Source organism: Astatotilapia calliptera, chromosome 3 (assembly GCF_964374335.1).
Source record: "Astatotilapia calliptera chromosome 3, fAstCal68.1, whole genome shotgun sequence".
Taxonomy (NCBI): domain Eukaryota; kingdom Metazoa; phylum Chordata; class Actinopteri; order Cichliformes; family Cichlidae; genus Astatotilapia; species Astatotilapia calliptera.
The window spans coordinates 34,494,051-34,510,046 of NC_137424.1; the positions used below are offsets into that span (position 1 = coordinate 34,494,051).

Here is a 15,996-nt window from a genome sequence, read left to right on the forward strand (position 1 = left end):
TTCTCGCCCAAAGATAAACATTTCTTCATTTTGTGAATAATAAGGAAGACAAACTGGATTATAATTGGCTTACTGGATCTGGTTGCGTAATTCTGATTGGACAAGAGACCTTCGGGTTGATCGCTGCTATTGGACAGTTTAGTGCTCGGTCTCCGCGCTCATTGGCTGAACTTCCGGGCTTCAGAGTCCGGCAAAGTGTGGAACTAAAGAAGACTGGGACGAAGAGGAAGTACTTTTTAAAATGGAAATACAGTAAATCATACTTGAACTTTTCGCAGCGGAACAACAGGACGCGGTGAGCGAGCTTTTCTCTTGACTGTCACATTTATGGAAAGAAGGGTTATTTGTTTACAAACAGCATCGCCTACATCTGTGGACGGATAACGTTATTTGTTAATCCGTACGCTGTAGGAAGGTAGGGTCAGTATGGAAGCCCCTCCGGCGATGCTTCACTGAGTTTGATGGTTGTTTTTCTTCTACGAACCGGCACACACTCTAAGAGAAAACACTTGGCCATTAAATAAGATGAGTATTCGGACAATGTGATGAACAGGCAGTCATTCCGTCGCTGCGGGGTTTCAATTGTTAGCTAGTGTTGCACTTGACTTGTCCGTGGTGTAGTTCCCGCTAATTTTAAAAGAAAATGCAACAAAGGCGTCTCTGTTATTTTGAGGGGAATTACAATTAATTTCGCGTTCAATACAATAGGTTTCAGGCTAATTTGGGCATTTTATTTTACTCTATGCACCGCCGTAGCTGTTATAACGTACACGGTTTTACTTTGACATCCCGGAAGCTAAAAGATAAAGTTAGACCGATTGAGATGGGACTTCCGGTAAGGTAACAAATAAGACCCCCATTAATTGTTGAAGCCAAATTGTGGAGCAACTTTAAAGTGATATTTCAGTTATAAACTTTTTTCTGAAGGTCTGTTTTATGAGGGATAAGCAAGACTGCGTTATTTTAGCTTGTTGTTGCCTGTATGTCTGTGAGGCCGGTCATGTCATTTCCGGTGTTGTGTTGTGTTTTTTGCAGTTCACTTGCAGGTTATGGAGGCCATACAGTAGCTCGGGGGTCCCACGTCCTCAGTCTGCTGTTAAACCTTATTCCACTCCGTCTACTGAGTAAGCAAAATTTCACTGTTATTAATCCACGGGCAGGTCTTAGTTTTAACAGCACAATGTTTTGCCTTGTTTTATTTTTTACAGACTGTAAAATATGAAATCTGACCCCTGACAATTTATGTTATTTTCAGATGTATTCGTTGTTGTAAACATCCTAGTCAGTGTTTTATATTTTTGAGTTTAATGTTGTTGGGACATTAATTGTGTGCTTATGCAGCTTTTTACATATAATTTATAACATAATTGAATTGTCCACCATATTTTCTGGACAAAAATATGTTTTTGAAGTGTGATTCTTTATAAAGTCTATATTTAGGATGTGCCCTTTGGAGTTGTGTGTAGCGTAAGTCAAGAATAATTCAAACACGGATGTCAATGAAATAAAGTTTAACAGACACTTTGGTAATATATCATTATTACTATTTTCATTATTATTATTTACTTATTTATACAACTTTTTTAGAAAAATTATATATGCACCCAACAAGTAAGACTTAGCTTACATGAAGCATAATTTTCTGGGTTAAATTGCAGTACTTGTAAACGAGCTGGTATTTATAGTGGCTTTCAGCTCAATTAATTTTCTACTGCAAGTCTCATTCATCCAATCACACACACACATTCATACAGTACTTTTCTCTAGCGACTTTCCAATTGGTAGACAACCCGCTCTGCCACCTGAGCCACAGCTGCCCCCATCTACCTGAATGTTTGTTTGTTATGCCGCTTAACACTGACCTATGAATTATTCAAGAAAATTAACCTAACTCAGTTGATGAACCAGTGGTGTGTCTACACATAACAGGAAGCAGGCAAATTTGAATTTCGTTTTGGCTCAAACTGCCTTTATCTTCGAGAGAGGTACAACACCGAGTATGCAGCTGTCTATAAAGCACAGTGGAAATGCAAACACAAAAAGTAGCTTCAGATTTTCAACATTATCCCAATTTTAAAAAATGTAGCTAAAAGACCTCCAACAAAGCACAATATGCAAGAAAACTGTTTTCCATAAATGTGACTTGTTTCATCACTTGAGGCAAAAACACATCATCGAGTACACCCAGGCTACAAAGGAGGAGATACTAGCAGCTGGTGGTGTGTGACCCAAATGTAAGCAAATGACTCCACCGAGCGCAGCTGGAGCACTCGCTGGTCGCACTCCACATGACAGGAAGAGCAAACTGTGGATGGAAATTACAGATGCAGCTACATGTGGCAGAGAAGGGTTTTAAGCAACAGGTTAAAAACTTTGGCCCAACGTACAACATCGCAGGCTGAATGTATTCTTTCATTTTATTATGTGACAATACTGTGCTATATTGTTGAGGCCATATTGCCCACCTCTTCTGCTAATGCAGTACAAACATATCTGGATAGAATTGGCTGTGTTGAGGAATAAATGTGGTCATACTAAATATTTACTTTCAAGCTTGTTAGAATTGTATAAATTCGATTTTTGCACATTTTTTTAAATAAATCGTTGCATCTATGGGCTCTGGGCTCAAGTTAAACTGCTCTGATGCCAAACTGCATTGCACCTGAATGCTTTAACACAAACAGTCTTTAGTTTTATGTGATATTTTTATTAATGCCGAACATAGTTTCCGGCTTCCATGCCCGCCCAACCCCCTGTGAAGGAGCCGGAGGAGGAGATGGAGGCAGAGGGTGAGTCGCAGCTCCCCGAGGCCAACGGAGAGGTGGAAGAACCCAGAGAGAATGAAGGAACAAGAGGGGGAGGAGCCGAGGAGACCATGGAGGAAAGTACGGAGGAGAGGGAGACCGACTTGGAAGATAGTGACGAGGAGGAAGAGGAGGAAGAGGAAGAAGAGAGCTCAGGTTAAAAAAAAAAAACAAAACTCAAAATGCTCCACTAACGTTTATACTGCTTATATAAAAAGAGAGACGCAATGTAATCGACGCCACCTTTTCTTTTTTCTCTTTGTCCTATGTAGAGATGGATGATGAAGACTGCGAGAGGAGAAGAGGAGAATGTCTGGATGAGATGATGGATCTGGAGAAACAATTCCAGGAGCTGAAAGAGAAGTAATTTTTGAAGCAGGGGGAAAAAGGGATTCAACACTTTATCCTTCTCTTTTTTCGATGCCTGAGCCGCCTGTTGTTGAGGCTGATTTCACCGTGTGATTGCAGGTTGTTTCGGGAACGGCTAAACCAGGTGAAAGTCAAGCTGGACGAGGTGCTGACGGGAAAGGCCGGCGAATACAGAGAACCGCTGGCTGCACTACAGAACAGCATGCAGATACGGACACAAGTGGCTGGTACAGAAAAATAAATAGAAAAATAAATAAATAAAATCCTAATCAAGTCCAATACCACTGTAGTGCAAACAACCTTGGCTGCCATTTGTCTGTAGTGAGCGTAGGCTGTCAGGATGCTGTTTACCTAACGATATAACTGACGATATAATTGTGGAAATTGGCCGACATATCCTCAGCATAACCATGTATAATATCCACAAAACTTGAAAAGAGGTTAAAACACACACACACACACACACAACACGGTAATATTATGTTGAAGCACAGTACGTATCACTCCGCGAGGCTAGCAGTAGTGATACGGCCCAGCCCTAAGTAGAGCTAACATTTGTGGACTCGGACACTTGGCGAATAAACTTTCATACAGTGTGATGTGTGATTTTTATAGCAGACTCGAGCCTAACCTTAGATGGCATGATGTTAGTGTCTAATGTCTAATCTGCTGATAATAAGGAATTGCACCAACATCGGGAATAATCAAGAGTGTTTATGCTAGTTTTCATGTGTTTGTGAGTCCTGACTTCCTTTGTGTTCTCACTTTTTTGGTGAAGGCGACACCTGCTCAGATGAAAAAACAGACATTATTCTTGAGTCTGAAGCCATGAATGACACAAAGCTCGTTCCTGTGGATTTTTAGTGGATTTTCATCATTTTAAGTTTTGGATCAGTTCCAGCATCAATTTGTTGGAAGACTTAATTTCACACAAATCAGTGTATATTTATGAGTAATTAATTTTTCCTATTAAATAACCTAAAAAAACAACAACTGACCGTACCTTTAAATCAATAAGGAAAAAGTGTGATGCCTCAAGGTAGTTGTTTACCCAGAATGCATTTCTGGTTCAGGGTCCTATTAAATATTTAGATTGTTTTGGACCCTCCAAATGCAGCACTTACTTATAGAGCATTGCTAATGTGTGTTTAACCAAACAGTAATGGAGTAGCAGTGCACATAATGCCAGTATGACCTCCTCAGACACCTTTGGCTGTCTCTTTGTGCAGGAGTGTACAGGGAGCTGTGTCTGCAGGTCATCAAACACAAGCATGAATGTGAAGTGCAAGGAGCGAGGCAGCACCTGGAGGTAGCGCGCACGTGCACTCTCAACCGCATTCTGCTTTCCTACTGGAGACTTAATATTCTCAACTAAAAGAGAACTAACGCGCTTGTTTGTATCTACACGTGTTTTACAGAGTGAGCGAACGCTGCTGTTTGACGCCATGAAGGGCGAGCTACTGGAAAAGATAAGGAGGCTGGAGGAGGACAGGCAGAATATAGACCTCACCTCAGGTACGTGTCAATCGCAAAGCTGTTACGTACACATAAAGTACGCAAAGGTTATAAAACTGAAGTACTGAGTGAAAGTGTTCAAAACAATTCATTTTAGTGGAGTTGTATATGGTGGATTCTGTCTGTCCAGAGTGGAGCGATGAGCTGAGGGGCAAGAAGTGCAAAAGAAAGAACCTGCTGGGTCGATCTGAGAAGAAAAAGAAAGTAGCTTTGGTTTCAGGTAAGCACCACGTGTGAGGAGCCTCACCAGCGCTGATGTGTACATATACAGATGAGGAGATGAGCTCCCGTCTTATTGTTTAAGTGCTGCTAAACAGAGCGATATATATATTTTTTAACAGTTTTCCATAGCTAGTTTTTACCCAGATTTACTTTTCACATAGAAATTTCACGAGAACTATTATTACTTTATTATTATCTGTTTGTTGTTGTGCTGGAAGCCAAAGCAAAGACTCAGTTTTGCTGCGGACTGCTTGAGGTTTTGCTTCCACTTTGATGAGATTCCCAGTTCCAGACACAGAAGCATCCCCACAGCATAATACTTCCACCACCATGCTTCACTGTGGGGACGGGGTTCTTTGGGTTGTACTTCCTGTTTCCGCCAAAGTGCAGACATTTTTATATGGTGTGTAAATTGGAAGTTAACCCTTTATTACACAATTAAAACATATCGTCGCAGAGCAGTGGTCTGTGCTATAGCTTGATGAAAAGGTCATTTACTTGCAAGCCATTTTTGTCAGATATTTCCATTGGAAATCCTACAGAAGGCAAGAACACAACAACTACGATCAAAAGGCAGAATCATAGTTATTATTATTGGTTATATATCATTTTATATATTGTTTTTAAATTAAGCTTAGATTCAATTAGTTTCCAGAGTGTGTTTTCTTGTTTCTGTTTAGTTTTCAGTCTCAGTCTCTCAATATGACTGCCTCTGTCTCACAGGGCCTTTCATCGTCTACATGCTGAGAGACATCGACATCCTTGAAGACTGGACTGCTATCAAGAAGGTCAGAAATCACTTGTAAAAGTTCCCTTTGACTTCCCAGATTCTTCAGCTGTCAGTCGATAAAGATGCAGCTTCAGGGTGTGTACACCAGCCTGCGTCCGATCGTGTAAACAGCGTCTCTGTTTTTCAGGCGAAAGCAGCTCTGTCGCCACTAAAAAAGAAAGTTGAAAGTAAGTCTGCTCCAATCGTCTTTTATTAACGCAGCAAACTGAAAAGGTTTGGTCTCTAAACGATCCTGTTTTGTCTTTCAGAGCGGTGATGAAAGGCGGATCTGTGCAACAGCGACACCAAACTTAACACACACTCACGTTCCCAGCTATTTCCAGTTCAGGTTTTGTCTCGTTGAAGCCCAGCAGACTGTTGAGTTGTTTTTCTGCGCTTTTGATCCCACCTGCCTACCACCCTACTGCTTGTTTGTTATCTATTGCTATTTAAAAGACGTTCTTAACGATATGACAACCATGTATTTATAGAATGATTTATAATGCTGATTGAAAATCTAATCTTTTAGCACACAACCTTTTTGTCTGTCTTTTTTTTGTGTGTCTGTCGGTGTGAGTCAGAATCACTGAGACATACTCGGCTGTCTTGGATATGTTTGATCATATTGTGTTGTTGCAGTTGTGTGTTGTCTTGCACAAAAGTTGCTGACTGCCTGGAAGCTGGTGGGAGAGGAAGGAAAAGAAGCTTCTGATAAGCAATGTTCACATTGGACACCCAGCGACTGTGCAGAAAACACGCGTATCTGATCAAATGACATGAAACTCACTATCATCACGTGTTAATTACACCAATTAACAAATTCTAAGAGTTCATGAGCAGGACCGAATACACAGGCTGAACCATGTTTTCAGCCATCCTGACCACCGGCACATCTTTACACCATAGAAAAGGTGGCTAAGCAAACTTAAAAACGTCCAGCAGGTGGCAGAATTTATCTTTATTTTTAAAAATCTGATCAGGATCGTGACTGATTGTGAAATAAATAAATAAACTGGTTCTTATGCAGGTGGAAAATCAACATGTTTGAATGTTTCTGCTGAGCATCACCACAGGTGAGCAATTTATGTGAATGAATGCTGGGCAGCCCAGTGTGCATGAGGTTGGATTAATGCAGCTTTAAAATGTCCTCAGTTTGTTTTGGGGGGGGGTTTGGAGGAGAAGCAGCAGGAACAGTGGAGAGTCAGCTACAGGTCACTGAAATGGCAGCTCCTGTGGAGGGAGACAGAAGGTTAACTAGCCACAAAACGCACTCAAAGACCAACGGCCTCCTCTCAGACCGCTACTTGCTCCTGCGTGTTCTGGGTTCAGTCTCTCTGGAAATAAAGGATCTTTTGATCTGTAATTACAAGAAGTGCAACTAAAAATAATGTTCAGATTAGTTTCAGCTGATCTTTAGGGCACCAGAGGAAATAAAAGGTGGTGACAGTGAGAAAGCTCATGATGGTGTGGTTGGGGGCAGCAGCCTAAGCAAAAAAGCCCAGAGCTCCCTCTCTGCCTCCGGGTCAGCTGAGACATCTCTCCGGGGTGTCCTGGGTCTATGACCCGACCTGAAGCACCTCAACTCAACTAGTGAATTTTAAAGCGAATACACAAGAATCATAAATAGCTGGCACATGTAAATGTGCATCGCTTTGAGAAGTCAGTAAGGTGATAGTGAGCTAAAGCATGAGAGAGGTGGCAGGAACCCAGGCTGACCAGGTAAATATGTCCACATTTGAAACAAATACCCAAAACCCTGTTATAAAACGAAACATCTACCAACAAAGAAGAATCTGAGGAGTCAAATATTCACATCCTGGTCTGTGTACAGATCTTTAAAACTATGTCAAAAACATTTCACCTATAAAGAAAATTTATCTTTCCTCAGTTTTCTGTCGATTCAATACAGACAAAATAATGTTACATAAACTTTCTAAGAAATCGAACTAACATGCTCGTCCATACGTTGTTCCTACTCGTGTCCCTTTGCCTGATCGCGGTCTCTAGATCGAGGGTGTCACAGTGTACTGATGTGAAGTACAACTGGTGCCGGGCTTCATATTCACCTCTGCCCACTGAAATAGGACCATTTCAAATGATCTTTGCTGAAGGTGTGCCGTTCTTTGTCTTCACTCTCAGTCTAATTAACCTAACCTGCACATTTATATGCAGGTTAGTAGATCAAAGAGTTTGCATGAAGCTGAAAAAATGCTCTAAAGGAGACATGTGGAGACCAGTGTGTGTGGGAATCATTTATTTGATGTGAGAGGAGTGAAGTTCAATTATGTGTTTACAAGGTAAAGACAGAGCTGTAGATAATGACAAAGTGCTTTCCCCCTCTTTCACTAAACTCCAGGTTAAAATCTTTCTTTGTCCTCTGGATTACATTTTTAAGGGTAGCTGTCATAAACATGGGTCTGCTTGAAGTTATACTCTCGGGTTTGTGGGAGATGGATTCAAGTTCCATCTCATTCCTTCATTTTTCCCTTCATTGTCTTGCTGATCCTTTTATCTCTCTCCTTCTTTCTTTTGTCAGACCTTCCTTCCTTTATCTAAGCTGCTGATCGGTTACTTTAAATGGGATGTTGCATCACAGTTCATGACTTCAGCATCTTCCACCTTCCCTCGTTTTTCTCACAGCTGCTTGCTGAGTTTACGCGCCTGCCTCTCCCTTGCTTCAAAGGCAGCCTTGGTGTCTTTCAGCTCTTCCAGCTGCCGGCGGATTAGAGCCATGTCGAGCTGGGTGGCCTCGCACTGCTCCCTCAGGGCGGCCGACTCCGTCCTCAGCTGCGCGGCGGCGACGGAGAGCTGCTCGCTGCGTTCACGGCACTGCATCTGCATCCTCTTGGCGTCAGTGAGGAGGGACTCCACGCTCACCGCCACCGAATCGCACTGGTCGCGAGACATGTCCTGAGCGGGGATAGAGGGATGGATGGAGGTCAGGGGTCAAACCTGAATGGATCTGAGTGACGGTAAAGCTGGCGGTTGAAGGGCTCGCTCCTATTTAAATCTGAGATTTAAGGACTCAGCTCTGTTTTACAGATTTTGTGCCGTCTGATTTGGCAGGGGGCTGGAGCTTTCCTGCCAAAAACACAGATAAAGTGAATCAATAGCTGGCTGTTAAAAGTCCAGCACAGATCAACAGGTTTAAAACAGAACATTTGATCTGTGGAAAGTGAAGTAGCTTAAAGAGGCTTATCATGGCTTAGCCTGCAGTGTCCACTGCTCCTCTCTCTGTTTCTCTTTTATCCTTACCCATCTCCAAAACTCGTGCCACTGTTTTGCTCTTTACAAAAACACTGATTTCTAAAATCACAGGTTGTTTTTTCTAATTAGCAGCCAAAGAGTAACAGCAAAGCAACATGTGACGATGTCTTACCACAGACTCCAAAATCAGCTTTATCTCGACCCTTGTGGTTTTCTTCTGAGACTCAGGTTGCAGGCAGGGCTCGCCGTCCTCCAGGGTGCTCTATCCTTCGCTCTTTTTTTGCTGTCAATTACAGATACTTTAAAGAAACCTCCAGCAGACCCTGCTATAGGTGCAGATGGTGGAAGTGGCTGTAGAAGCTCGTTTAACAGGACCACTGGTGATTCTTTTTCCCCTTTGAAATGCCAGTACGCTCTTCACGTCCTTCAGTTTCTGACCTGTGTCCGTCTCTCCAGTGTCTTCCTCCTCTCTTCAGTGAGGATTAGCTGTTACCTCAGGCTCAAGTAAGGTCAGGCAATCCAGAGATTAGATAGTTCAGGGTGACGTGTTGTAAGAGCAGCTCATTGGGTCTATTTTGATCAGGGAAGGGGAAAGTAGCTCATTTAGACGCTCAGCCTGGAATATCAGTTCAAGTTATGCTTTAGTCGGCTGTTGCAAGTCACCAGGAATGATTAGTTTGAGCAGTATTGATAGAATAATGCACTTTTTGAAGGTTTGTATAAAACTAGCTTTTTCAGACAATAAATATTCCCCACAGTGGTCTTAAATGTATGTTTCAGGTCTCTTCTGGATGACTGCCCAGTTTTGTTTTGACACTGATCGAACACAGCCGAGACTTTTCACTGGACCGCTGCTTTACAGAGCCGCTAGCTAGAAATCTTGGAAATGGTTTTGCAGACTTTTAAAATCTGACAGCCGGCTTATGAATCTGCGGGTAGCAACAACCAGGCTGTAGGTTGTACACAGAAACACAAAAACACTATAAACATATCCCTGATAGTGAGAACAGGCGAGATCATTGGAGCCTCTCTTCCCTCCATCACAGACACCGATCACACCGGCTGCATCTGGAAAGCCACCAGCGTCGTAGAGGACCCCACACACCCCTCACACACACTCTTCACCCTGCTGCCAAGAGATACTGGAGCATCCGGGCCAGACTGTGAAAGTTTGTTTCCCCCAAGCCGTCAAACTCCTGAACACTCAGTTCCTGGACTGACACACACACACGTCACTACAAGCACTTATCTGCACAATCTCAAACACACACTTTCATCCATTAAGCTACCTTTTGCACAATGCTCAGTCTTTTGCACTGCCATTGTTGCACTTTTCTATTGCACTGTTGCGTCTGCATCGCTCTGTCTGGTGTTGCACTTTGTTTTTTTGCAGTTTTTGCGCACTTGCACTTTATGTAGTCTTGTGTTGATTTTCTGTGACATGTAGCACCATGATCTTGGAGGAGCGCTGTCTCGCTTCACTGTGTACTGTACCACTGCACACGGTTGACAATAAAGCCACATGACTTGGTGCAAGTGAATCTTTATTTATTATTAGCCACTAGAGGGAGACATTATTCAACGTTTCCATATGCCTGTTCCCCACGACAAACATGAGCATGTCCAGAAATGTCACAAATAAAGCGCAGCATTGCAAACACACAGTCAGATGTAAGAAGCACACCTCACTGAACGTCAGGCCCGAGCTTAGAAAAGGTTAGAATTTCAATTTTTTAACGTCTAAACGTTATTTCCAGTGTTCAGCTGCAGCGTGTTTCATCAGACGGTGGCACTGTAAGCTAACTACCTGTGGTCACCAACAAATGTTTCAAGTCAAATCAAAATAATTCATCAAAAAGAAGCATACTGAATCAGTGTGGATGAACCCAGCAGCAGATTTCAGCAGAACAGCCTCAGACGCTTCTTTGGTTAAAGGTTGTAAAAGTCAGTGTCACACAACAATCAACAATCAAAAAACAAACAAACAGTGAAACGTCTTCCTGTTTTTCTTTTTATTTCTTTTTAGTTTCTAATGACATAATCACCACACAGATCAATACTAAGCGATCTTTAAAGCCACGTGTTGACACCTTAAACTTGAAGACAATGCAGTGTTTTAGGATTTTACAGTCAACAAAAATAAAATGTGTTAAAAAAAGTCTATGGCAGATTCCGGTTTTGTGAAATCAGTAAAAAGAAAAAAGTGTTTTATGTAGAAAATTCTTAGTCTTACTCGTCAAAAGTACATCTGAGCACAGTTAAATTATAAAATCAAACCTTGTGATAAACACCCTCCCGTTCGTTGGCTGTGTAAACAAACCCAACACAAGCTCGCTCTGAATAAAAAACAGATAAGTTTCTGTGGAGTCCACAGACGTAGATGTGACGCGGCGGGTGAGATGTGGGAAATGGGTAAATTCAGTACCAGCGCCTGACAGCGCTTCAGTATTTCCAGTGTGTCCTGACACAGACAGACAGGCTCTGCATGCTTGTGCATTCAGGTGACGAGGTGGCCGAGTGGTTAAGGCGATGGACTGCTAATCCATTGTGCTCTGCACGCATGGGTTCAAATCCCATCCTCGTCGAGCGGAGTTTTGGTTTTGTGGTGCTTTATACATACTGTTAAACCCAAAATCTAATATCTGCAAAACCTTCCACGTGCATTCTCAAAATGTTGTTCACTGAAATCCTTAAAACACTTCATTTAACCTTTTTCCACACCCGCTCCCACTATTTGGTCTTATGTGCTTTTATAACCCCCTCGCTCACACCCGTTCTCACTGGGGCCTTCCAGGACGGTTGAAAAACGGCTCAGTCTCTTCGGGCGTCACACCCGTCTCCCCGAAAAGGCTTCCAGTTGGTGCGGCTCCAATCAGCTTGGACGCTGAGCCCCGACGCCTCTGGATGATCACCAAAACCCCGATGATGAGCCAGAAGAAGAAGTTGATCCACACTGCCGTCTGAGAAGGAAACAACATGACACGCAAGATGTACTGGAGGCTCTTTTACCTAAATCTGAACACATATGCTATGCTAACTTTGACTACATCTCTTTATTCGTGGGTTTTTGTAGTGTTGCAGGACTCCAGTTCATAATAATGCTTCTTTATGTTAAGCATTACAGGAGCTAGTATGTGTGGACCATGTGACTCCAGCCAAAAGCATAAAATAAGTGAATGAAGTACCGACCTCGGCTTTATGTAGACTGCTGTAGAACCTCTCTCCATCAAGTGGGCTGGCCCATTTTTCAGACTGGGCTTTTTCACAACTTTGCACACAGAAAAACATTGAGCATTAGACAGTTTAAAAGAAATCCGGGGTTATGATTTAATTCATTTTGGATTTGTCTTATATGAATTTAGTCTTGATTATTGGTCACTGATTCTATGAACAAATAGAAAAACTGCAGGCAGTTTTGTCAGAGGAAGCAGTGGAAAGCTGCAGTTACATAACATCAAAGTAAGTGGAGCTCAAAACAAGCAATTAAAAACTAACAACACCATGCACGTCTTTGCTTCTCTTTTAAGTGCTCGCCCTTTCAGAGGATTACAGTGTAGCCAAGGATGAAAAACTGTGTGCTGATGACATTTTTAAAAGGAAAAAGGGCATCCTGAAAGACAGACAAAGGCCAAGAGTAAAATAACTAGATGGTTATAACTAAATCTACCTTCATATGGCTTCATATAGAGCTCTAAGAGAACGTGGGCGGGTGGGTAAAGTGAAGCTTTGGAAAGGAGAAAAAGGGGGAAAAAACAGAAAACACACAAAGTGACGCTCCCTAGCTTTCAAATGTTATTTTCATTTTCATATGCGAGTGTTGACGAAAGCGTTTGGTCCTGTGCCAGGTGTGGATGAGTGCAGGTGTCACCTGGTAGTGTTGGGGACGTTTTTCGTGACAGACGAGCAGAGCGTGTCGCGCCCGATCTTCAACATGCAGCCCGTGACGAGCAGGAAGAACAGGAAAACGCCGGAGACGGCAATAATCACGTTCATCCACACATTCTCCCTGTGAAGGAGGAGAAAAAACAAGCAGATAAGAGCGGGAGAACAGCACTGTGCTCTTTAAAGTGAGGCAAAACAGAAGAAGGATGTCAAACTACAAAATGCAAGCTAATGTGTGATTGTGTCGCCATGCCGTGGTATGGCACATGCATTTCTGCTTCTCTGTATCAGCTCTAAGTGTATTTGTAGCTTCTTTTGCTTATGTTGGCTACAGAGAACAATGTTTACATGCACACTTATTTTCCTGGGTAATCAATCAGTTTAAACTAAAGAAATCAGCCTAAAAGTGCACGCAGACATCTGTTAAATTCTGTCTACAAGATGCTTAAAATATCCTTTCTTGCAGCTGGCAAATCAAGCTCAAAAGAACGACACAATGACAGAGCAGGCCAGCATTTATGCAATATTTGAAGGAAAACACTGACGATTAAAATTGTTTTTAAACCCACACAAACACTGCAACTCTGTACTTTGTCGTGAAAAACACACACACAGCATGTGGTCACCTTTTGAGTTCCCCTTCGCTGCAGAAAGTGTACACCCAGTACACAGACAGAGAGAAACACACCACTGCCACCATGATTGATATGGCCGACACAAAGTAACACAAAGAGGAGGATGTGGACGACTGGACTCCGATGAGCTTGGACGTGGCATTATAGCTGACCGCTCCGTACAGCATACAGTGACCTCCGAAATTACCCTGAGTAAAAAAGAGAGACAGAGGTTGGGAGGGGGTCACTAAAAAGCTTGAGTTCCGCTTCACCGTTTCAAGCGCTTTGCAGGATGCTACAATAAGCGCATCAACGGTTGCATCTGACGTCTATAAATGAGCAGCAGGGAGCCAAATTGGGCACGATAGGCGTCTGGGTCACATGATGAGCAAAGCATCGAGGTACAGTTAAAAACCTGCGCGCGCACACGCACGTTCACAATTTCACGTGCATATCACGCATTTCCGAGCGTCTGTTAAGCTAACACAACGAACAGTTGTTGACACACAACAATGCTCGTGTGACACTTCGCTAAAAGTTTGTGGTACATTTTTCGAGAAGTAACTTCTCCGATGTCTAGAGTCCAAAAACATTAAAAATATGGAGAAATTAGAGTTGAAATGCCGAAGGCAATGACAGAGTGGGCAGAACTGGACTGAAAGTGGAAGCGCGTGTCAGTTTTTTAATCCCTCGCGCTGCTTTTAATTACCGTGTAACACCCAGAAAACTGCGCAGCTGTACGAAAACAATTATAGTAGCTTGAAAATATAAATCTGTAACACTGTATGATGAATTATGTTTAAAGGATTTTTCTTCAAAAGATAAAATAAGAAGTTTGTTTCTTTTTTGCTAAACTTTCTGGGATAGACAAACGCACTACAAAGTAAGTCCACCCGGAAGAGGACGCGTACAACATGTAATATATGGAGCAGGTTAGTAAAACTTAGAAAAGTCACCTGGACGATGGTGACAGACGCTGCGGTAACAATCCCGCAGACAAAACAGCTGATGTAGAGACCCCACTCCAGCACCAGTAGCCCCGCTAACGCCATCATCCAGCAGCAGCTTAGTCCGCGTCTGCAGAGAAAAGAGCTGCCGTGAAGGTAGCAATAAAAAGGCAAACAACTTCCGGTTAGTTCCTTCACAATAAAATACCAAGCCTCCAGCAACCACGATTCGCAAATATTAAGAAGACAGTGAGTTGATTAAAAACATGGCAAGGCTAAGTAGTAAACGTGTCCGGGTTAATCAATAAAAAATACATGAAAATGTTTTCCATTAAGATTAACACGTGTCAGTTGTTTGTTTAAATAGACTGTACTCGTATTTAACCGCAGACTCCTAGAACATTGTGGAAAAAATGAATCAAGAAATAAAGAAATGTCTCATATATTTGTCACGACCTTGCCACACGTCTCAAAAACATGATTTAAAATGTTTTAAGCCTGACTTAACTTACCCGTGTGTTCTTCAGCTGGGTTATATTCTGGAGGTCAAACAGTTTGATTTCCGGTGATATTGTATGTTTTTTATTACCTTCACCCGCAGTCAAACAGTCCAAAGTGAAAATCGTACGTCCAAACTCTCTTCTCGATATTAGTTCGAGCAGCAATAGAAGCTTCCTCGGAGTTTCACCGCAGCGCGTGAATGCGTGAAAAACAGCTTACTTGTCACACGTGGACACTGCTTGTCATACAGGCCCTAGATCGTTTCTCTTCGCTCAATCAGTTGGTTTCATCTGATGACCCAGAAAGATAAACTGAAAGTCTACAGCTAGATATATGTGTTAATTCACTCATGTTAACGCCTATATTTATGCAATAATTATTTTTATTATACGGAAGCAAATACTGCATGTTTGCATTGTCTCAAATATGTAGATGGTTCAAGTTAGTCAAAGTCTGAGCTTCTCGAGGGTTATGAGGTATGAAATGCTAGAGTTAGACACAGTGTGTGTTTGTGTGTGTGTGTGTTGCTTCCTTCCCAGAATGCTTAATGAAACCTTGTGACTTTGTGTCCTGTGACCATGTCATTTTTATAGGGTATATGTCAAACATTTTAAGCCTGTCAGATTCACCTCTGCACTAATAATAAGCTTACTAATTCCTGACACATAGCCAGTGTTACATCATTCAAGGCTGACTAGAAATAACTGTTTTCTGTAATAACACACCACACAATTTCTAATGATATGTCATTAGAAAGGAGCTTCAAAATTATGAATCAGCGCTGTTAGCTTTCATAGGAATTGTTTATGTGATTTACACCACTGGGTTACAAAAGTAAGTAGAAAAACAAATGGTATGTTGCAGAAGGTAATACAAGACAGAAGGTAATAAACTGATGAATGGATTGATAAATAGAAAGAAGTGAGGATTTTTCACAAATAATTCTTAAATGTGGACAAAGAAAGTCTTGCAAAAATACCAAAATAATACTACTATGTTGAGAATGTAACTTCACTTAACTAGGTGACTGGACTCATTGTTGGGGAAAAAAAAAAAGTAGACATGCCAGTGTGAGTTTGTGTGTGTGTGCTGCTGTCTCAGGAGGCGAGACTAAGTGGTGGGCAGAGCCATCACAAAGTATTAGTGTCAGTGAGCATGTGAAGGTG

At 42.1% G+C, this 15,996-nt stretch overlaps 2 protein-coding genes, 1 long non-coding RNA gene and 1 other non-coding gene across 6 annotated transcripts; 2 read left to right on the forward strand and 2 right to left on the reverse strand.

The window, feature by feature from the left end:
- The first annotated feature begins 160 nt into the window (after positions 1-160).
- On the forward strand, positions 161-6,215 carry brms1 (BRMS1 transcriptional repressor and anoikis regulator). Its single transcript, XM_026161727.2, has 11 exons — positions 161-295; positions 1,036-1,124; positions 2,726-2,960; positions 3,077-3,167; positions 3,273-3,400; positions 4,403-4,482; positions 4,592-4,688; positions 4,819-4,908; positions 5,634-5,698; positions 5,828-5,867; positions 5,949-6,215. Exons 3-11 carry the CDS (start codon positions 2,738-2,740, stop codon positions 5,954-5,956), a joined length of 822 nt encoding a protein of 273 aa, XP_026017512.1. The 5' UTR covers positions 161-295; positions 1,036-1,124; positions 2,726-2,737; the 3' UTR covers positions 5,957-6,215.
- Positions 6,216-7,918: 1,703 nt separating this feature from the next.
- LOC145426286 (uncharacterized) lies at positions 7,919-9,524 on the reverse strand. 2 transcript variants are annotated; one of them, XR_013906994.1, is made up of 2 exons: positions 9,059-9,524; positions 7,919-8,589 (listed from the first exon to the last, which is right to left on the reverse strand). It is a non-coding gene; the product is annotated as an uncharacterized LOC145426286 (long non-coding RNA). The 2 variants fall into 2 exon arrangements; XR_013906993.1 differs by having other exon boundaries at positions 7,919-8,760; positions 9,059-9,428.
- A 1,359-nt stretch (positions 9,525-10,883) lies between these two features.
- On the reverse strand, positions 10,884-14,995 carry tmem179ba (transmembrane protein 179Ba). Of its 2 annotated transcripts, none has more exons than XM_026161728.2 (6): positions 14,842-14,995; positions 14,339-14,474; positions 13,395-13,591; positions 12,755-12,892; positions 12,076-12,154; positions 10,884-11,846 (listed from the first exon to the last, which is right to left on the reverse strand). In XM_026161728.2, exons 2-6 carry the CDS (start codon positions 14,435-14,437, stop codon positions 11,664-11,666), a joined length of 696 nt encoding a protein of 231 aa, XP_026017513.2. In that variant the 5' UTR covers positions 14,438-14,474; positions 14,842-14,995; the 3' UTR covers positions 10,884-11,663. The 2 variants fall into 2 exon arrangements, with proteins under 2 accessions (XP_026017513.2, XP_080156048.1); XM_080299922.1 differs by having other exon boundaries at positions 14,339-14,459; positions 14,842-14,941.
- On the forward strand, positions 11,390-11,471 carry trnas-gcu (transfer RNA serine (anticodon GCU)). Its single transcript has one exon. It is a non-coding gene; the product is annotated as a tRNA-Ser (tRNA).
- Positions 14,996-15,996: the final 1,001 nt, after the last annotated feature.